Source organism: Carcharhinus amblyrhynchos, chromosome 7, assembly GCF_965287045.1.
Source record: "Carcharhinus amblyrhynchos chromosome 7, sCarAmb.v2.hapA, whole genome shotgun sequence".
Taxonomy (NCBI): Eukaryota; Metazoa; Chordata; class Chondrichthyes; order Carcharhiniformes; family Carcharhinidae; genus Carcharhinus; species Carcharhinus amblyrhynchos.
In genome coordinates, this window is record NC_137330.1 from 49,134,802 (window position 1) to 49,158,239 (window position 23,438).

The 23,438-nt window shown below is 41.0% G+C and overlaps 1 protein-coding gene across 3 annotated transcripts in view; it reads left to right on the forward strand.

The window, feature by feature from the left end:
• The window catches only part of otofa (otoferlin a), a 335,468-nt gene that overhangs the window by 137,796 nt on the left and 174,234 nt on the right, over window positions 1–23,438 (forward strand). For 2 of the 3 annotated variants that reach the window (XM_080193269.1, XM_080193268.1), the window contains exon 5: window positions 13,439–13,580. In XM_080193269.1, the coding sequence (XP_080049395.1) occupies window positions 13,439–13,580 (142 nt within the window). Of the gene's footprint in view, window positions 1–13,438; window positions 13,621–23,438 lie in introns of all 3 variants that reach the window. The other variant, XM_080193267.1, reaches the window with a different exon arrangement.

Genomic DNA, 23,438 nt, shown 5'->3' on the forward strand with positions numbered 1-23,438 from the left:
CAGCATGAGCCTCATTACATCTTGTCTCAGCTGCACTCTATGGTGACAACAGAAGTCTTCAGCCACCTCCTTGGTGGGTAGCCCTTGTCCCTGAGGAGCCAACACTGTAGCCACCGTGCACCCTCAAAAATGGTAAGGATCTGAGATTTGCTCAGGATATATGAGTCATGCACGCTCCCCAGGAACTGAGCACACCAGTTTGTCTACGACCAAATGAAGCACAATCTGAACATTTAGGGAATGGAAGCCCTTGTGGTCGATAAGCTGCACACCTTAATGCCGTAGAGTCATGTGAGCGTAGTCAGAGGAACCTTGCACCTGTTAGTTGACTTGTGACTGAATGATCTCAGCTGTAAAGGAATTCTCACTTATGACATACCTGACCATTAGATTTGCCTTCATCAGTAATAAATACTCCACCCCTACCCAATGCACTAGCCCAGACCTCCCTTCCCAGTATCAGGGCTGTCCAAAATGGCAGGATACCAAGAGCAGAAGAGTCAGCCTCAGGATGGGTCATTTTAAGACCCTTCCCCTACCGAAGCTGAGTCCTCCCCTTCCCCCCACCCCCCTGCTTTCTGTGCCCATCTCTTCCCCTTCTGGCCCTAAGGTCTATGCCCCTTTGCCAATTCAGCATTCAGGCCTGTTATATTGGTCTGTGCTGGTACTGAGGCCTTTGTTCCTATCTGTTTCATCCTCTACTGCAACACCCCCACAACACTCTGCTGAGCTGAACTCCTCTCAAAAGTGAGCTCGCCAGGTTGTTATCTTTGAAAGCTGTTTTTCATTGTGCTATGATGTCACATGAGTGGACTTTTGAATGTGGAGGCTGATTGCAGTGGGGAGGTAATGATAATGATATAATAATGAGGTTGCATAGCGGGATTAGGACAACTAGGGCTGGGAAATAAATGCTGGCCAGCCAGTGACACCCATGTCCCACAAATGAAATTTTTTAAAAATTATGTTATAGGTGGGGGAGGATTTTTGAAATATTTGCACAAACATTCGGGTACAAGTCTATTCAATATGTATCACTACTTTGCAAATATTTCAATCACAGTTTTCTTTCCTGGAAGTAAGTAAAGCATACAAAGCACATCATGTTAATTTGCTATTATGCTTAGCTATGTAGATATATCCCACATTAAACTTAATCTCCTGAGAACACACAGTATTCTCAATAAAGCCAAGTTAACAGCAAGAATGTTGCCATAGCAACACTGCTGCAGTCAGAGGAAGTTGCTAGAGTATAAAGTGTGGCTAAAGCAAAAGCTGAATTTGAGGTTTTGGATGTTACTGGATATCAATTCATAATGCCTCACTTCCGCAGAAGTATATTGTACATTAGTTGTTATTAGTATAGTCATCTAGTTATACAAGCCTCACATATAGAAAATGCTTGAGTGCTCAGAAAATGTTACACGTCATGCTTGACAATGTTGTATATGAAGTACATGCCACACTTACACCCAATTAACTCATGCAATTGCTCTGCTGAGGATACCTGATAATTCATTCAAATATGGATGGGTGGAGAAAATTAATGACTACAAACTATTGATACATGTGCAAAATTAAAATCGGCAAGGGCTAAGAAACCAATTTCTGTGCCCGTAGCATGAGAATGTAGATCACAAAAAATACAGGTTCCCAGCTTCTGATTTTCCATCTAAAATTTGTGATTGAAAAGTCATGAACCTGGAACACACCAAGAAAACAAAAGTAGAATATTTACAGCAAAGAGCCTTATTCATGCACGGTGGCAGAGTTGTTAGTACTGCTGCCTCACAGTGCCAGGGACCCGGGTTCAATTTCAGCTTCGGGTCACTGTGTGTGGAGTCTGCACATTCTCTTTGTGGGTTTCCTCCAGGTGCTCTGGATTCCTCCCACATTCCAAAAGATGTTCAGGTTAGATGCATTGGCCATGGTAAATTGCCCCTTAGGGTGAGAGGGACTAACAGGGGTTATGGGGATAGGTCCTAGGTGGAATTGTTGCCCGTGCAGGCTTGATGGGCCAAATGGCCTCTTCCTGCACTGTAGGGATTCTATTGTGCCCTCTTTAATTAATTTTGAGCTTTGTATAATGCTGTTCTCATCGCCTCTGCAAAAACTACATTGGCCAGGAGTACTCGCCCCAGGGCTTTTTCTCCCACGTTCAAAAGGTTTGTTTCATTTGGGTCCCTCCCCTGGCCTCCAACTCTCTCCCGATCTTTTCATTGTGAACTGCTGGGGTGACACCAACCATCTCAGTTTTCTTGTTGTGCTCACCCAGTCTAATCTGCTTCCCTCTGAGCTTCCAACAGCAACACTTTTCTCTGAGATTCCACCCTAAAATTGTTATGAAATCTGTAGACAAGAGCGGTGCTGTTGTTTGGCAACAGGCTCTACCTTACAGAAGCTGAGGCCTGACTTTCCTCAATAACAAAGAAAGGATCTTCAGTTTATCCAAAATGCCGCTGGAGGACCAGTTCCATTGGTGCTGCCCTCAAAACTAGAACCTGCCATTTTTGCCAGGGGTGGGGGCAGGCTGCGCTTTGCACATCCATAGTTCACAGAGGTAGTTACATATGTTAAAGTGCACCTCTGCAGTCATTCCAGGGTGACCAGGCATGATTTCCAGAGAACCCCAACTATCCCCAAACCCCTACTTCCAGGACATTTTCTTCCAGATCAGGCTTGTGGAGCCAGAAAATGCCCCAACCTGCATTCCAGACCCCAGAGGGAAACTTCAAGCCATTGAGTGTGACAGTTTCAGATCATAACCACTGCTCCCAGCTTTTCAGCAGCTATTGATACTGATTTTGCTTTAGCCATTTACACATTCTGTTGATCCATCTTTTGTTTTTTGCCTTGTGACCTCCTACTTTTGCCCTGTAATCATCATTCTTCGTCATTTAATCGCACCATTTTATCATAGATCTTCCTTGCTGTTGTTAAAATAAAATGAGATCCAGGACCTGAAGATTCAAGAGGAAAGTGGTGGTCTTGGTATATACAGTGTTAAACATGTATCTGTGTGGGTGCCTTTCATGATAATGAGGGTGATTGTGACAGTTTTATAGGTTTGCCATTTTATTGATATTTCAGCCCAATCAGGAATGAAAGTAACTGGAATAATTCTGAAAATAATAAATAGATTAAACAAAATATGAATTGGACCACACTGCTGAAAATTCTAATAATGGTTTTTCAGATGAAAAAGATATTAATGGTAGTATTGATGTAGATAATGTAAATACTAATGATACAGTTAAAGATGATGATGATGGTATGGAGAAGAGTAATGTTGGTGCTGTGTAGTTATTAATGTAGTTATTTGCTTATTTGAGTCAAATGGGAAAAACTGACATTTTTTTTTAAATTTGCTGACAAGTTCAATGTGTGATATGCTGCAAGCAAAACTTCTAACGATTAAGAATTGCAAAACAATTTTATCAAAATCTTTTATGAAGGTTAGAGTTTGTTACACTTATGACCTAAAACAGAATAGCCAATGTCTCTAGTCAGGTGGGGTTTTCTCCCCTCCCTCTGCTGCTGCTTTTTATTTAATCTGACCAAATTAGCACAAATTCTTCTTAAACTGTAAAAATCTTTTCTTCTGCATCACCTGTTTCAACTTCAGGACAATGAAGTAGGAGCTCCAGGTTTTGGAACTTGTACTGAGTGAGTGTGAAGCCAGGTTCTTTACAGAGTGAGTTGATCCATGCCACATTCTTCCCATCACAACCACTCTCATTGTAAATTGGGTCAGTCATCATCAAATATAATGCCCAATCAGTTGGCAAATTAAAACTCAAGACAAACCTTTAAACATAGCCATAGTTTGTTGTGTGTGAACACCTCAAGTGTAAAACTATATATTTTTTCCTGGGTGTGTTGTGGCTACTTGGGTGGAAATGAAAGTGGTGAAATTGGTTTTGGGCACTAATACAAAATGGGCGAATAGTGAATCAGCAGATAGTATTAACCACACTCCATCTCAGGTGCACTCAAATGTAAAATTACATCTGGTTTGCAATTTGCTCACTTTGTGCTCACACCCAAGACAAATTTCACCTCAAGACTTTTCAGTCCAAAGTCACAATTAATGGATCAACATGAAAGATTTATCAAATTTGTTCACAAGTCCAGTCTGTATATGCCTCAGGAAAGAAAACTAATTCACTTCATTCAAACTTGATTGCTTTTTTAATCACCTTAAGGTTAGGATCAATATCACTACAATTGCACAGCCAGGTGATTCTTCCAATTACATGTTAAATTTGAGCTGAAGAAGTTCTCATATCTTAATGCTGTTGTCTATTTACTGAAAATGTAATAAACACACTTCTAGTTAACTAGTTTGAAATAAATTAGGCAACTCTGGACACAGACTAGGCAAGAAGCACAAATGCTCACTTCAAATGACTTTTCCAGTATAACAGCCACTTTTTTCACATCTTGTATATTTCTCTGTATAAAAGTATCAGTTATGACTATTCAATGAATGACCAATAACCTCACCCAACTCTGAAATCTAAAAGAAGTATAAAGATATTTAAATACATACATCAGCAAAGTAGGACCCTAGCTACATATTCAGGTGCAAAAGGATAAAACTTACAAATTTATAATTTCTTAGTTGTACCAGGTGCTAATCGCATTTTGATTTAATGTTTTAAGTTTCCTTTGGACTTTGGTTTCTGTTCGGGCTGTTTTTCCCTGATCTTTCGGGTCGGTCTTTCGGGCCAAACAAGTAAACAAACTTAAATTAAGTTCGGACAAAGAAAGAGGGGGCAGCTCCCCAAAAGGAGGGGGAACGGGGCTGTTTCTCCCCCCCCCTTCCTTTTTGGGGGGCTGCCCCTTTTAATTTGTCCCTAAGTTAATTTGAGTTTGTTTTACTTGTTGGGTATATGAAAAGAACTACCAGGTGCGGAGAGTTGACCCAGTGGTCCATGGAGGGTCTGTTACAAGCTGCTTAAACAATTATTGGCTGAAGAAATTCTTAATTGTAGTGCAGTGAAACAAAAGTGTTCCTACTGGACCCACCATAAAGAACTTGCATAATCTCCCAGGATTCTCCCTCTCACCAACCTCAGTTTTCCCTCAAACCAAATCTGGCAGCCAGCTCTAAGAAACATCCCCTCCCCAATCAACAAGCTGCAGCTGTGGGCTGCCTCTCATCTGCTACTCCCTGATTGCATTTAAATAAGGAAGTCAGTAGAATTTGCCTCCAGCCTTAAGGTGATATAAACTGATGCATGGAGGTGGTACTGTTCTGACTTTGTACTGATCTTGGACACACATCATACTTGGTCATTGAAGTTTTTGGATCAGGCATACACTGGAGATTTCAGCAAGTAGGCCAGCAAAATTGTGGAATAATGAGGAAGAATTGCACTGCTGAAAGTGTTTCAGTTGAAATTTGAACTAAGGCCCTGACAAGCAAGTAAGTGTTCTGGACAATGTTTGTTCCCCAATCAAGATACCAAACCAGATCCCTGCTCAAGCACCTCATTGACTATTTGCTGGACTTGTGCAAATGACCAGGTACATCAATCCATAAAATAATCATGACTGGACTTCATATCAATTCATTAATGCAAATTGTTTTGGACACCCAAAGGGCTAGAGAGCCATTATATAAAACAACAGAGTTGGCTTTTGAATGCATTCTTGTCACTGCCAAATATTATTTTGCAAACTTTTGTTTGTACAAGAGAGTTTGTGTTCTCCTGTACAATCTCCTGAGTGTTTGCACAGGAAAACGCACTCTTCTCCAGTGCAAACAAAAAAGGGAAATACTGCAGGGGGTGCAAATCTGCAGCACTTTGATTTATTATTGTGTATATATATTAACATGCAGTGAACATACATATTGTTTCTTGCTACACAGACAAAACATACCATTCACAGAGAAGGCAACTAGTGAATGTAGTGTTACAGTCATAGCTGGGGTGTAGAAAAAGAATCAACATAATACAAGGGAAGTGTGAGAGTAGCTCAGTTTACACTTTGTATACAACTGATGAAGTGCCCACACCAATAGGCTTTAACCTATTGGCAGATGTTGGCTATGTACTCACTTCATTTTTACCAAAAATGGGGCAGCTGCAACAAATTTTTTTAATGCCCTTTTGTTGCAGGAGAGAAACTGGAACTAGATTTCCTTTACTACAGTTAAAATCTGATTCCAGATTCAAACTATGTTTACACTGTAACTGCAATGTCTGTACAAATCAATTGTATCACATTAATCCAATGATTGCTGTGTAAACACATCATTGACATACACTTTGAATCTGATATGAACATTGAAAAATCTAGATATTCAAATCAGAATAATAATAGATTGAAAGTTCAAATCTAAGTCATGGAATGAGATGACCCAACCACAATATGATGTTGGATTATGCCTCCGTGAGGGATAGAACAGTGAACCTTATGTGGGTGAAGTGAACATGATAACTGGCTTATAAACCTTTGGCAGAATCGAGATTTTATTCTTCAGAAATTTAAGTAGTCACAACTTACATCCTCATTTTTTTTGAAAGAAACTTCTGTAACTCTGGTCTTAACGTTTAATTCTTGAAATTGTTTATGACATTTTCCCAGCAAATGTGCTAGAACCACAAAAGTTGGTGACCCCCATTGCTGAACACCAGGGTAAATATCTTCAAGGAGTGGCCACTTCCTCTATGTCCAAATAACAGGCATCTTTCTGCTCAGAAGAGCCTAGGCTGGAGGTGGTGCACACAACGGACGAGGGAGAAATTGGGCATCTTCTCCTATCCTGTTTCTTCCCTCTTGGCCGCAGACGAAGGCTAAAGGAACCAAAGGCTGGGATCTTGTTAATCTGTGCATGGTAGCACTGCAATTAACACTGTTGCCTCAAAGCACCAGGGACCCAGGTTCAATTCTGGCCTCAGATGACTGCCTGTATGGAGTTTGTACATTTTCCCTGTATCCGCGTTGGTTTCCTCTAGGTGCTCCATTTCCTCCCACAGTCCAAAGATGTGCAGATTTGGTTGATTGACCAGATTAAATTGCCCCTTAGTGTCATGGTTTTTAGTAGGCTAAATACATGGAGTTATGGGTGTGATTGTTATCAATACAGGCTAGATGGGCTGAATGGCCTCTTTCTGCACATTAGGGATTCTATGTTCCCTGCTTTTTCTCTGTATATCATGCATCAAAAGAAAACCAGCTGCAGTCAAAAAGAATAATAGTGTTGGTGGAACATTGCACATATTATGACTCCTCTTAAATGCATTTTTATCATTGAAAAACCAGGCTGAGTGTTCAAGGTACTGGATCACCTGGAAGGTTGAAAATAGTGCATGAAAAGATCAGGCAAAATCAGGAAGTAGTGTTGCCAAATCTGGGTTTTGAATGCCTGAATGAAATGGTGAAGGAAGAGTTTCAGTTTTGAAATTCGAGGAAGGTCAGAGCTCGAGTAATAGTTGGAGTAATGAATCTTTTCCCAACTTAACACCCATTTACTGTCTTCAATATGCTGATCATCTTGACATGTAGAGATTTTTTGAAACCACCAGGGCCATCTAAAGACCAAAATTCCCTTCCTTCACAATGTGGTGTTTTACTTCTTCAGCATGACAATGCCATTTGTCAATATTGCAAAGGGCATTTTCAATAACTCTACAACCAGGAATCCACAGTGGCAACAAATACCCTGAAGGGTATTTCCCCATTACCCTGTGGTAAAATCCATTGGTGAATGACCATTCAAGGCCATGGAGAGAAATTATGACCCCTGGCACTTCTCCTGTTGCCAGCCCACCACCGCCGCCCCCCCCCACCCCCCCCCCCCCGCAACCACACACACACATTATCATCCCAGTTATCCCTCCCCCTCAATCATGCACATTGTTTTTCCCTTCTTTCACCTTTTAATATTCTTAAATTTAAGTTTCCCATTCTCAATCACTCCTTCCATGTAATTCAAATGTTCACTTTTTATCCTTCCACTGGCTATATAAGGTAAGCTGTGCCTTAAGTTATTCAGGCTCAAGCTTGTTTCAAAGATGTAAAATTGGACTTTTAAAAAGAAAATGGAAGAAGTTTCAGTCTATGAGGGGACATTTCCTTCACACAATCCCAGAGGCAAACTTTGGCATTAAATTATCCCTGTACTCACTGCACTTTTCAGCCTCATTAGATGCATTATATAAATAAAATCTAACATCAGGTGAATAAAAAGGAGTGTCAACAACATTGACCTAGCAAAACATTAAGCAAAATAGTGTAAGAACATAAGAAATAGGAGCAGGAGTAGGCCATCTAGCCCTTCGAGCCTGCCCCGCCATTCAATAAGATCATGGCTGATCTGTCGTGGCTCAGTTCCACATTCCCGCCCTCTCCCCATAACCCTTAATCCCCTCTCTTATCAAAAACCCATCAACCCGCGTCTTAAAAATATTTAGCGAGGTAGCCTCCACCACTACAGAGAATTCCAGAGATTCACCACCCTTTGAGTGAAGAAGTTCCTCCTCAACTCCGTTCTAAACCGCGCCCCCCTTTATCTTGAGGCTATGTCCCCTAGTCCTATTATCCTTTCTGAGCAGGAAGAGTCTCTCCACCTCTATCCTATCCATCCCATTCATCATCTTATACGTCTCAATGAGATCTCCCCTCATTCTTCTAAACTCCAACGAGTACAAGCCTAATTTATTCAGCCTCTCCTCATAGCTCAACCCCCTCAACTCCGGCATCAGCCTAGTAAACCCCCTCTGCACTCCCTCCAAGGCCAAAATATCCTTGTGTAAGTACGGTGCCCAAAACTGCACACAGTACTCCAGCTGCGGCCTCACCAATGCCCTATACAGCTGCAGCAAGACCTCCCTACCTTTATATTCAATCCCCCTTGCTATGAAGGCCAGCATCCCATTCGCCTTCCTGACCACCTGCTGCACCTGCAGGCTGGGTTTTTGCGACTCATGCACAAGGACCCCGAGGTCCCTCTGCACCGTTGCCTGCTGCAGTTTGTCGCCACGTGTTCTGACTGCTTATTCCTACAAATGCCTATTTATAAAGTTATATATTTGTATAACTGTATAGCAGTTGATTGTGTACTTGTGAACCCTGCCGCGGTTTGAACATAAATGCTTGATTTATGGTCAGGATGATGTTACAGTGGAATCCTGAGCTCCAAGTCACTTTATTTTAAAAATCATTCATGTGATATGGGCATTAACTGGTGGTAGAATGCATTAACGGTAGGTTCAGAGATGTTGCTCACATGCCATACGCAGTCAATGAGGTAAAATCTTGATGTGCCTACTTAGACTTTAAAAATGCGACAGTGCTGAATTTGCAAAGGCAAAAGAATATTGCATTTGTCTTAAATGTGCACTTAGTCTGGACTGAAGAAGTGAGATCACTTATAATACTCTGATTCAGTGTCTCACCATAACTGTAAACGAGCAGCTGAGCGACAGCACATGATATGAAACACATCCAATATTTATGAGCAATGTAGAAAAGATTAGAAATAATTCAGAATGAGCCATGTTCTCACCCACCCTAATGATCTGAGCATGCTTTATGTACCAGAATCAGAAAGTCACTTTGAGTGGAGAGTTCAGCAGCCACTAAACAATTTTCTTCAAAACATTCATCTGGTAAAATCAAGGTAAAGAAACACCCCCGCCCCCCCCAACCCCTCTACCCACTCTACTTTCCTCCATGGACATCAAGACACCCAATGGACAAGAGGGACAACTCCAGCACTCGAACGCAGAGGGCTAACCTGCCCCCCCCCCCCCACCACCTACTCAATGGGTGTATCAACTCCTCACTGCCCTCCACCTCCCTGACTACCCCCACAGCATGTAGGCCTACTCCTGCTTCCACTTTCTATGTTTATCAGTGTGAGCCAAACTTCACCCCACCTTTGCTACCATTGGGTCATCTCTCCATTCTTGCCTTCTCCCTCGCTATCATGCACGCCCAAGCTCCCACCACCATTGTGCCCCTCCCCACATAATGGGAACACCCCAATAGAACCTCCGGTGGCCACACCATCTGGCAGTGCCAGGGGAAGTACCAGGGTGTTGGGGGCACTGCACTTCCCAGCCATGTCATCAGAGGCTATACTCACCTCCTCATCCCCAACATGGTCATTATGACTGGTTTCTGTGTTTGGAATCATGTCGGAGATGGGGAGGTTGGGTGGTTGGTTGGGCCTTTGCGCACACAGCAAACAGGCCCAGAGGATCACACCCTCAATCAAATTGCGAGGCTTTATGTGTTCCAAAGATTTGGATGTCCAGGAAACTTCTCCACAATGACTGCAACTGCCTTAAGCGGGAGATCTGAAACAGATGTCTTCAAAATCTGAACCAGAGAGCCACCATCTGATTTACAATCTAACTGACAGTGGCTATTCATCTCATCAATGATCAGTTACCAGCTGGTGTTCTCCTTAAACTCAATCACTTCTGTACTAAAATCTAAACTGACCAGCATAAATATACAGATCATCAGTTTGTGTCTGACTGCAATGTCACTGCCTATTCTACGCTAGATTTGCAAGCCATTTTTGATCTCTTCAATTCAGCAGACGAGAAACTCAGCATGTCCTTGACTTTTACTTGAACAAAACTCGTACATCAAGACGCACCTGGTCGACCAAATATTCCACAACCAACATCCACTCCCCTCCCCCCTCCATATATGTTGGAGAGAATCTGGAACACATTGAACATTTCCCTTATCTTGACAGCCAGCTCTCTCAAAAAACCATCATTACCAAAGAAATCCAACACCAATTAGCCTTCTAGAAAAGACAACCGCAAATGTTTGACAACAAAGATCTCCTCAGGTCAACGGAAGTTCCAATGTACAGAGCAGTCTTTATCACCACTATCCTGTGCTGCGGTGAGACCTGGACTATAGCAGTGCCATATACAAGCACTTGGGAAATTCCATCAGCAATACCTCCACCATATCCTCCAGTGTCAATTGGAGGACCACTGAATAAATGCTAATGTCCTCCTTGAAGCCAGCTCCACAAGCATTCAAGCAACACTTCTACAAAATCAATGGTCTGTGTCCAGATGGCTGAAAAAAGAGCTTCTTTCCCCTGCTTTCTCAATTTTCAGAAGGCCAGCATTCTGTGTGAGGAAAAAGAAAATACTTGAAAGACCCTTTGAAGTTCTCCTTCCAGTGCAGCAATATTAATGTTAATTACTTGGAGGAGATTGCCCTCAATCATTCAATATGGTGATGTCTTGCCTTAATGTTGAGGCAGAACAGCAGCAGAGAATTAAAAAACTGCAAATCCTGCACTCTGGACTCCACTACCTCCATGGGGCGACCTGGCGCATAGACTAAAGATCTGCAGGTGGTGAATTGGCCTGTTAAAAGGCCCATGACAGAAACTTCTAACGCTGAACAGATGTCCTCCTTGAATCAAGGAACAGCCAACAACTGTGTAGTGTTTTATGTTTGCAGTGTAAAGAGTGTCCACAACAAAACTGTCTCCCAGAATCTTGATAATAATGTAGCAAATCCCGTATATCTGAAGGTAAATTCACTGATGTTACAATCCTAATGAGGGAGTCATGCTCAAAGGAGACTTTAAGCCAGATTCAACATTACCGTATTGTGACCTTGTCTCCGACTCACAGAAATAAATGAATTTACCGTCTGGATTTGTGTTCTCATTATAAAGTAATTCAAAAATTTTCCTTGGGCCAATCAAAATACAAACAAAATGATTTCCAGGCTATTTTCACATGACATAGTCACCACTTGTGGTAACTCGAATGCATTTGCCAAAAGAGGAAACTTTACAACTTGCAATGAGAGCAATGGGACTTGCTCTTGCTAATTCAGCAGAAAGTGGAAAGTTTTGATTTACTTGGTACATTAGTAATAACTTTGATTTCTCTTGTGTACATTATCCATTATACCTTGACTTATTGGCAATCATTAGAAGCAGTGTAAGAAAATGGATCCACCATTCAACAAAGCAAGTGGATCAAAGATTAACACTTCAATTGGTATTTTTAGCTGCCTTTCTCCCGAATGGTTATTTCCTATTCCTCTGTATACAGTGTCTGTCATCTTCAGAAATGCACTGTTCATATTTTCCCCCAGAAATGTGTGACTGAACTGACTTCACACAAGTTAAAATGTAATTAAAGAAAAAAATACTGTCAGAAAAGGCTATAACTTCAAACCAATGGAAATAATTCAATATAACAACTGAAATGTCCTGCAAAAATGACCTACATATGCAAACGTCTTTAATTCTGCCAATGCCAATAAAATCCTATGGATTGGTTTGTGCTGAGGTATTTAGGCATTTTGCAACATTTGAAATAAAGATATTACTCAAATGGAGAAGAATTACTTCCTAATAATCGATTCATATACAGTTTTAAATTAATTTATAATACTACAATGCAATCAGTGATGGCAGGAAACATGATAGCTATGTTTGATAGATTTATTACCCTGTCATAAATTGAACATTGAAGAGTTTTTAAAAAATGCCTGTATGTTTATTTAGAGAAGATTAAAAGTTGTGAAGTAGAGGGAGGTTTTTGTCATTGATACTGTGAATGGCCGTGGTATTTTGACACTTTTTTGAACTCGCAAACTGACCTAATTTTTTCACAGTTGACTTTTAAAGCCTCTTTGATACTTGTTTCAGTTTCATGACAATTTCAAAGGCTTGCTAGACTTGCCCTGATTCATTGGTTCTCTACATTATGGATTCTGGGAAAATGGATTTGAAGAATGCAAATGGGCGTGGAAGGTACATGGGAGATGTGAGGTGATATAAAGCATGCACAGGCTGTTGGAAGATGTGGTGAGCATGGAGGGGATATGAGGAGTGGGTAGTCTAAATGAGATATAGAAGATTTGGAATCATGAGAGACATGGCATGGAAGCATGGTTGGAGGGTCATAAAGGCTTGGGGGCCTGATCACAACTGGGTCAATGTCCAAATAAACAGAAGTGGGACATCTACCATTTGCCTGCCTCCATTAGTGCCTCAGATCTGAGGTGGTGGGCCCAACTCCATCCCGGCTCGCCAGAGTGAAAGTAAGGCAGGCAGAGGGAGACCTTCTGAACAGAAATAAGTTTACAAAATCAGATACTTTCCCAAAGCATGTTTCCTGTCTCCTCCACAAGAATCCAACCCGCCAGTGTCTGCTATTTGGTGAATCATAGAATTCACAGTGCAGAAGGAGGCCATTTGGCCCATCGAGCCTGCACTGACATTAGATTAGATGTTTTGTATAGATATACGTTGTTTGCATCTTTCTACATGAAACCATACAAAGACTTGCTGCTCAAACTTACTTTCCTTTAAAACCTTGGAGGAAGCAAGTCGTAAATTTTTGTTTAGCCTGTATGTATCAGACGTTGTAATTTGAAAAAATCTTAGTGTTAATTTTTCCTTTTCTTTCTTTTTATCTAGACCTCTGTCTCCATTGCGATAAAATACCAGGCAATGGATGGTACTGTTGGAGCCTGGAATGAAAGCGAATTCTTAGAAAATCCAAACCAGAGAGCAGAGCACGAGATGTTTCATTTTGAGACAGATAGTTTACTCTCCGGCAGTGGCCAGAGTCAGGGATCAGGGGCCTCTCCAGGCAGATCGCATCAAAATCTCTTAGGAGAAAGGAAAAAGTAAGTAACCTACTTCTAAGAGCAAGAATCCTACCTATGGAAATGCATATTGTTCCAAAGAAGAGCTCATTATTTGGCATTCATTTTTACTTAATTTTCATTTGATTTTGTCAGATTTGTTTTGCCAAATAATAAATCATACATAGTATTTGCAAAAAGAATTGTATTACAGACATTCTTTGCTCCATTTGTTTTATTCTTCACTGAAAATGAAAGATAGAGACTAATGCAAAAACATTTTTGCATTAGTCATATTAGTGAGTGGCTTATTGATCATTTTAGAAGATCTGAAGTCACAGACAATCCCTTCCAAACAAATGATTCCAAACACAGTAAGGGTCTCAAATTGATGTGTGATTTTTTTTTGAATTCTATGTGGTTTCCAAGGATGTGTTATAAGTTGTCACCTTCATGGATTTGTGACACATCTATTGGCAATTCTTTGTTGCTCCTTGCAGAAGAGTTATTTATTGAATGCATTTAGCTCAAGGCAATAGGGTTTAGATGTTAAGGCTGATTCTCGCAGAATGGTGTAATTTAATTCCACATGGTTAGGGACTGATAGAAATCGCAGCAGAATGAGAACACATTAATAAAATTCAATTTTCCAGAAGTGAGCTCACTCTCATAATTATTCCCTGCTCCAAGTGCCAATTTGGGCAGATATTGTAAGGTGTGACCAGAAAATTGTGTGGGTAAAATTTAAAGGGATGCAGGTAGTTAAGATGAACATGAAACCTTTGGAAAGCTACAACAAATATTTCTTCTGATTCTCAACCTTGGACAAAGTGAAGGAGGCAATGACATATTGGTATTATCACTAGTAATTCAGAGACTCAGAGTAATGTTCTGGGAACGTGGGTTGGAATCCCACCATGGCAGATGGTGAAATTTGAATTCAATAAAAATCTAGAAAGGCTAATGATGACCATGAAACCATTGTCATTAAAACCTATCTGGTTCACTAATGTCCTTTAAGGAAGGAAATTTGTAGTCCTTTCTTGGTCTGCCCTGCATGTGACTCCAAATCCCGAGCAACAAGGTTGATTCTTAAGTGCCCTCAGGGATGAGAAACAAATGCTGGCCCAACCAGCGATACCTATATCCCATGAATGAATAATACCAAAACAGAAATGAAAGGAAAAGAAACCAGGAGGATAATTTTAATTTCAGAAATGCTGTTAAGCAGATGATATTAGATCAGCAGCCTGTTATGCACTTTACAATATTTCTTTACATTCAAGTGTGTTTCTTAACTCCAATATTTCAATCAAAGTGAATAGAGTGCTTTATGGAGGCAGTACGTCTCAGCTTCATACAGTGTACAATATCCCAGGTGAAAACCTCATTCTGTTGAATTAGCGGACTGTTACAACTAATTCAGTATGCCAGACTTGGATTAAAAAAAATCCTTGTTTCTTGTTGAGCACCATCCATTTATGCTGCAGGAAAGTGAATGGAAAAAGGATCAGCTTTACTTGAGATGTCCCCAACCCACTAGCCAGACTCACATACCTGACAAATGGTTTCTTGTTCACGGTACTGGAGGTCGTGTAGTCAATGCAGAAAAAGATTCCAACATAAGTCAGCATCTTGATATGAAAATAAATCACTGGAGTGAAAAAAATGCAGTCGTTCTTTTGCAGGTTTCCTGTTCCTGCTGGATTTACAAACGTCTTATTGCTTAAACAATAATATCAACAGGGAAACAGTGTTGGTGAACTTAATGAGCCTAACAGTAGGAGAGATCCAAGTGAGCATCAAAGGAAATACTCATTAACCCTGAACACTTCAGTAATTGTATCATGTTAGCATCAGTTTCCTCAGTAATTTCTCAAAGCCACTTCCTACTGTTAATATCATCTGCATTCATGTATTTTTTTAAAAGGGGCATGTGCCTTATTTTCTTCTATAATTCCATAACTTTTACTGTTGTGTGGTTTTACAAATACATCTCTGGATTATCTTTGTGGTGGTTGGAGACCAATCATCTCAGCTCCAGGATATCACTGCAGGAGTTCTTTGGATAGTGTCCTTGGGCCAACCACCTTCAGTTGCTTATCAATGACCTTCCTTCCAATATAAAGTTAGAAGTGCAATATGCAATCACCAGTGAACAATGTTCAAAACCATTCCCAACTCCTAAGACACTGAAGCTGTCAATATGTTCAAATGCAAGAAGACCTGGACAATATCCAGGCTTGAGTTGACAAGTGACAAGTAACATTCTTGAAGTACTCCCCACTTGCCTGGATGAGTGCTATCCAATCAACAACTCAAGAAGTTTGTCAACATTCAGGAAAGAGCAGCTCATTTGATTGGCACTCCATCCACCATATCCAACATTCCTCCACCAACATTGAACGGTGTTAGCAGTGCGTACCATACACAAGATGCATTGCAACAGTTCGCCAAACAGCACCTTCCAAACCTAGGCCACTAGAAAGTCAAGGGCAGAAGACACGTATGAATACCATCACTTGCAGGTTCCCCTCCAAGTCACTCACCAGCTTGACTTGGAACTACATTGCCCTTCCTTCACTGTCACTGATTCAAAATCCTGGAATTCCCTCTGAAGCAATACTGTGAGGCTACCTACACCACATTGACTGAGCAATTCAGAAAGGTGGCTCACCATCACTTTCTCAAAGACAATTATTGATGGGAAATAAAAATACTTGCCTAACCTGTGACAGAACAAAAAAGAAGTTCAGCTCTTTGACGTTAGGTTTTTCAATGCTACTGGAACCATTTTGCATGCAAAATATTGCCCATAATACACACACATCTTTGGTGTGTAACGTTTGTGTAACACTGATTTGATGCCTTTCTTGGAAGTCGACATTCTAAATAATGTATGGTGAACCCCATTCCCATCACTGCTACTTTCAAGTTAGTTGCTGATTGATTTCTACTGGTGCTTGCTGCAATTGCACAAGGATTTAGTGGCTTACAGAGTCGCTTGAAGTTGCTAAAGTAAAGAGGGAGTGATGTGGCTTATGATAAAGGACTTTACTCTTATTTCAAAGATTTTGCAAAGACCATGTGCTCCTAGATATGGGTGCAGTCGTATAAGTTGTCTTTGAGCTGCAGGATTGTGAGGGTGATAAAGCAGAGACCAAGCTGTTGGAAAAGGAGAAAGGAAGAGTAAGGACAAGGACTGACAGCAAGAAGCCAGATCTGTCAGAGTGCTCAGGCAGCCATTCTTTTACATCCACCTCCACAAGAAACATTAGATCAGATGCCTCTATGCAAGTGTATATGCAAAGTATGAGTGGGTATATGCGAAAAGAGCAGGGTGAGCATATCTATGTGCATGTACATGTAGAGTCAATACAATAGTACATAAAGGAATTTTAGATAAGCATAGATATCAGTGCATAGAACAATAACTAAACCATCAATGTAACACGATCAGATTGTTTACGCTTTTTAATTAAATTTTAAATGTACTTGAGAGATGCAGAAAGCATTTATTATCTATTTCTTGTTCCCTGGAGAGGTGTAGTTGGCTCTACCCCTTGATCTCCTGCAGATCTTGAGGATGCAGCAAAAAAACTGCAGCAGATCAAGGCTCACTACCATTTTCTCAGGGCAATGAACGTAGTATTGCAGGGGTAGCTGGCATCCTGAAAAATGAAAAATTAAATACATTAACCTTCTAATGGTGGAGTTACAATTTTAATTTTTGCATAGTTTAATTTTTTAAGTGTATTCACATAAAATTCCTTTGTTTACTATTCATTAAGACATGTATGTTCAATATGTTCAAATGGAACACAAAGGGATTTTATGTGAAGTTAATAGTGCAAAATGTTTTAAATACAAATTTGTATTATGAAGGATTTCATGCAAACTCAGCAACTTGCAAGCAAACCCCCCAAATAATTACACTAGTCAATAAAGCTGACAGTGATGTATAAATACAATAAGCAAAACAATTATCTCGCTGGCAATTCAGTTTGATTGCTTAAATTTTATGTCCAGTATGATATACTCAGGAGTTTAATTTCAGATGGTCCACAAGTGAAATGCAATTCAGAACTGGAAACCAAAATTTATTTTTCAAATTCATTCATGGGGTGTTAGTGTCACTGGCCACGTCAGCATTTATTGTCCACCCCAAGATGCCCATGAGAAGGTGGTGATGAGATGTCTTCATCAACTACTGCAGATCCTAATGTGTAGGTCCACCCACTGTGCTGTTAGGAAGGGAGTTCCAGGATTTTGACCAGCAACAGTGAAGACACAGTAATATGTTTTTAAGTCAGGATCCTGAGTGACCTTAGAGGGAAATGGTAGTATTCCCAGACATCAGCTGTCCTTGTCTTTCTAGATGGTAGTGGTTGAGAGTTTGGATTTAAAATGGGAGGTAGAGAGAAAACAGGAAACTATGGACCAGCAAGCCTAAAGTCAGTAATAGGGAAGTTGCTCAACTCCATAATCAAGGATTTCATAGCACAGCATTTGGCAAGCAGTGGCATTATCAGACAAAGTCAACATGGACTTGCAAAAGGGGAATTATGCTTGACAAATCTACAGGAATTCTTTGAGGATGTAACTAGTAGGGTTAACCAGGGAGAACAATTGAATGTGTTTGTTTAGGCTTTCAGAATCTTTCAACATGGTCTCACGTTGCAGGTTATCTATAAAATTCTAACGGAATTAGACAGGGTAAATTCAGAAAAAATGTTCCTGATGTTGAGGAGTCCAGGAGTAGGGGTCACAGTTTGAGAGTAAGGGGTAAACCTTAAATGACAGAGGTGAGGAGAAATTTCTTCACTCAGAATGGTAAATCTGTGAAAATAAGAACATAAGAACTAGGGGCAGGAGTAGGCCATCTGGCCCCTTGAGCCTGCTCCACCATCCAATAAGCTCATGGCTGATCTTTTTGTGGACTCAGCTCCAATTACCCACCCACTCACCATAACCCTTAATTCCTTTACCGTTCAAAAATGTATCTATCCTTGCCTTAAAAACATTCAATGAGGTAGCCTCAGCTACTTGACTGGGCAGGGAATTCCACAGATTCACAACCCTGTGTGTGAAGAAGTTCCTCCTCAACTCGGTCCTAAATCTGTTTCCCCTTATTTTGAGACTATGCGCCCTAGTTCTAGTTTCACTCTCCAGTGGAAACAACTTCTCTGCTTCTATCATATCTATTCTCTTCATAATCTTATGTTTCTATAAAATCACCCCTCATTCTTCTGAATTCCAATGAGTATAGCTCCAGCCTACTCAGCCTCTCCTCATAAGCCAACTCTCTCAATTCTGGAATCAACCTAGTGAATCTCCTCTGCACCCCCTCCAGTGCCAGTATACCCTTTCTCAAGTAAGGAGACCAAAACTGTATACAGTACTCCAGGTGTGGCCTCACCAGCACCTCATACAGCTGCAACATAATCTCGCTGTTTTTAAACTCCATCCCTCTAGCAATGAAAGACAAAATTCCATTTACTTTCTTAATTACCTGCTGCACCTACAAACCAACTCCTTGAGATTCCTGCACAAGGACACCCAGGTCCCTCTGCACAGCAGCCTTGCTGCAATTTTTTACTATTTAAATAATAGTCCATTTTGCTGTTATTCCTACCAAAATGGAAGACCTCACTGCAGCAGGCAATGGTGCAGAGGGACCTTGGGGTCCTTGTGCGTGAGTCGCAAAAACCCAGCCTGCAGGTGCAGCAGGTGATCAGGAAGGCGAATGGGATGCTGGCCTTCATAGCGAGGCGGATTGAATATAAAAGTAGGGAGGTCTTGCTGCAGCTGTATAGGGCATTGGTGAGGCCGCAGCTGGAGTACTGTGTGCAGTTTTGGACGCCGCACCTGCGCAAGGATATTTTGGCCTTGGAGGGAGTGCAGAGGAGGTTTAGGCTGATGCCGGAGTTGAGGGGGTTGAGCTATGAGGAGAGGCTGAATAAACTAGGCTTGTACTCGTTAGAGTTTAGAAGAATGAGGGGAGATCTCATTGAGACGTATAAGATGATGAATGGGATGGATAGGATAGAGGTGGAGAGACTCTTCCTGCTCAGAAAGGATAATAGGGCTAGGGGACACAGCCTCAAGATAAAGGGGGGGCGGTTTAGAACGGAGTTGAGGAGGAACTTCTTCACTCAAAGGGTGGTGAATCTCTGGAATTCTCTGTAGTGGTGGAGGCTACCTCGCTAAATATTTTTAAGACGCGGGTTGATGGGTTTTTGATAAGAGAGGGGATTAAGGGTTATGGGGAGAGGGCGGGAATGTGGAACTGAGCCACAACAGATCAGCCATGATCTTATTGAATGGCAGGGCAGGCTCAAAGGGCTAGATGGCCTACTCCTGCTCCTATTTCTTATGTTCTTTTCAACATTGTATTCCATCTATCAGACCCTTGCCCACTCATTTAGATTAACTGTATTCCTTTGCAGATTTTCAGTGCCCTCTGCACATTTTGTTCTTCCACCTAACTTAGTATCATCTACGAACTTTGACACATTACACTTGGTCCCCAACTCCTATGTAAGTTGTAAATAATTGTGGTCCCAGCACTGATCCCTGAGGCATACCACTAGTCACTGATTGCCAACCAGGAAAACACCCATTTACCCCCAGTCTTTGTTTTCTGTTAGTTAACCAATCATCTATCCATGTTAATACATTACCCCTAACACCATGCACCTTTATCTTATGTAGCAGTCTTTAGTGTGGCACCTTGTCAAATGCCTCCTGGAAATCCAGATACACCACATCCACAGGTTCCTCATTATCTACTACACATGTAATATTCTCAAAGAATTCCCTCGAATTAGTCAAATGTGACCTGCCCTTCATGAACCCATGCTACATCTTACCAATGGGACAATTTATATTCGGATATCTCGCTATTTTTTTCCTTGATGATAGGTTCAACCATTTTCCTTACTACGGAAGTTAAGCTAACCGGCCTATAGTTACCTACCTTTTGTCTACCTCATTTTTTAAACTGTGGCATCACGTTTGCTGTTTTCCAATCTGCAGGAACCACCCCAGAGTCCAGGTAAATTACCACTAGCGCATTTGCTATTTCTCCCACCATCTCTTTTAGTACCCTGGGATGCATTCCATCAGGACCAGGAGACTTGTCTGCCTTTAGCCCCATTAACTTGGCCAACACCACCTCTTTCGTAACAATAGTTTCTAGGTTCTCACCTGCCATAGCCTTCCTGTCATCAATTTTTGGTATGTTATTTGTGTCTTCCACTGTGAAGACCAACACAAAATACCTGTTTAATGCCTCAGCCATTTTCTTATTTCCAGTTATGACATCCCCCTTCTCATCCTCTAAAGGACCAATGTTTACTTTCACCATTCTTTTTCATTTTATATATTTGTGAAAACTCTTGCTATCTGTTTTTATATTCTGAGCTAGTTTACTCTCATAATCCATCTTAACTTTCTTTATTGTTTTTTCATGGCTTTCTGCTGACCTTTAAAGATTTCCCAATTCTCTGGGTTCCCACTAATCTTTGCCACTTTGTATGCATTTTCTTTCAATTTGATACCCTCCTTTATTTCCTTAGATATTCATGGCTGATTATCTCTTTTTTTACAGTCCTTCCTTATCACTGGTATATATTTTTGCTGAGCACTGTGAAAGATAGCTTTGAAAGTCCTCCACTGTTCCTCAATTGTCCCACCATAAATTTTTTGCTGATCTACCTTAGCCAACTCTTCCCTCATCCCATTGTAGTCTCCTTTGTTTAAGCACAAGACACTGGTATTGGATTTTACCTTCTCACACTCTATCTGTATTTTAAATTCAACCATACTGTGATCGCTTCTTCTAAGAGGATCCCTAACTGCAAGATCGTTAATTATTCCAGTCTCATTACACAGGACCAGATCTAGGATAGCTTGTTCCCTTGTCAGTTCCATTACATACTGTTCAAGGAAGCTATCGCAGATATATTCTATAAACTCCTCCTCAAGGCTGCCTTGACTGACCTGGTTTGACCAATTGATATGTAGATTAAAATCCCCCATGACAATTGCTGTACCATTTTTACATGCATCAGTTATTTCTTTGTTTATTTCTCACTCCACCATGATATCATTATTTGGTGGCCTATAGACTGTGACTTTTTCTCCTTACTATTTCTAATTTCCACCCAAATTTCAACTTTTTGTCCATAGAACTTATATCATCTCTCACTACCGCTCTGATGTCATCCTTCAATATCAGAGCTACACCATCTCCCTTACCTTCCTGTTGGTCTTTCTGAATAGTTTGATACTCCTGGATATTCAACTCCCAGTCGTGACCATCCTGCAACCATGTCTTTGTAATTCACTATCACAGAAAGTTGTTGAGGCCAAAACAATGCGTAATTTCAAGAAGGAATTAGACATTGCTCTTGGGGCTAAAGGAATCAAAAGATATGGGGGAGAAGGCAAGATCAGGGTATTGAATTTGATGATCAGTTGTGATCATAATGAATGGCGGAGCAGGCTCAAAGAGCTAAATGGCCTACTCCTGCTTTTATTTTCTGTGTATGTTTCTATGTATGGAAGGTGCTGCCTAAGGACCCTTGGTAAGTTCCTGTACCACATTTTGTATATGGTACACACAGCTGCCACTGTGTGTCGGTGGTGGAGGGAGTGAACATTTGTGGAAAGGGTGCCAATCAGTTGGCTGCCTTGTTCTAGATGGTGGTGAGCTTCCTGAGTGTTGTTGGAGCTGCAATTATCCAGGCAAATGGTGAATGTTCTTTCACATTCCTGACTTGTGCCGTGTAGATGGTGGGTGCACTTTAGGGAGCCAGGAGATGAGTTACTTGCTGCAGTCTCTAACCTGCTCTCATATCCATGATATTTAAAGGGATAGTCTAGTTCAGTTTCTAGTGAGTGATAATCCCAGGGAGTTAATAATGACATATTCAGTGATAGTGTCATTGAATGTCATGGGGAGATGGTTTGATTCTCTCCTGTTGAAGATGGTCATAGCCTGACACTTGTGTGGTGTGGATGATACTTGCCACTTACCAATCCCAGGCTAAATGTTGCCCAGGTCTTGCTGCATATGGGCACAGGCTACTTCAGTATCTGAGGAGTTGGGAGGAGTGCTGAACAGTGTGAAATCATCAGAGAACATTCCCACTTCTGATTTTGTTATGGTAGGAAGGTCATTGAAACAACTGAAGGTTGCTCAGCCTAGGACGAACCCCTGAGGAACCTGTGGCCAGTGGAGGCACTGTCATGAATTCAATGAAAAGCCTCATCCTGTAGTTGGAACATAGTGGGCAAGTTGTACGAAGAGAAATTCACCACAGGCAGTGTAATGGGAGGGAGGTCCGGTCTTGGTCTGTGAGAAGGTCCAGATGAATATTGTGTAATTCATCTGAGAAAAGGGAAAGGTGTGGTAATAAAAATTTTGTTCATTAACTTTGGTTTTCTAACTGGCAGAAACCTAAGATACCTTGTTAGAATGAAGATAACAAGAATTATTAATAAATAGTATTATCCATACCATAAGTTTCAATTTTTATTCTAAAAATGATAATGAAGCCAATGAAATGTGGACTAAGAGTACAGAAAGATTTTGTTTTCTGACAGAGAGGGCCTTACTGCCTGAGTTCCCTAGCAATGGGTTTGGTGGGAACTAGGGAAGTACCACAAAGATGTGCTGGGGAATTCCCTTTGGAAACTCACTGGTTAGGTTTGCATGGCAATTGCCCAAAAGAGCAAGCTACCCCTGGGAAATGGTCCAACATTGAGAACCATTCAAAAATGCAACTTAAATCATAAACTTTGGATGGTCCTGGCAGGGTTCC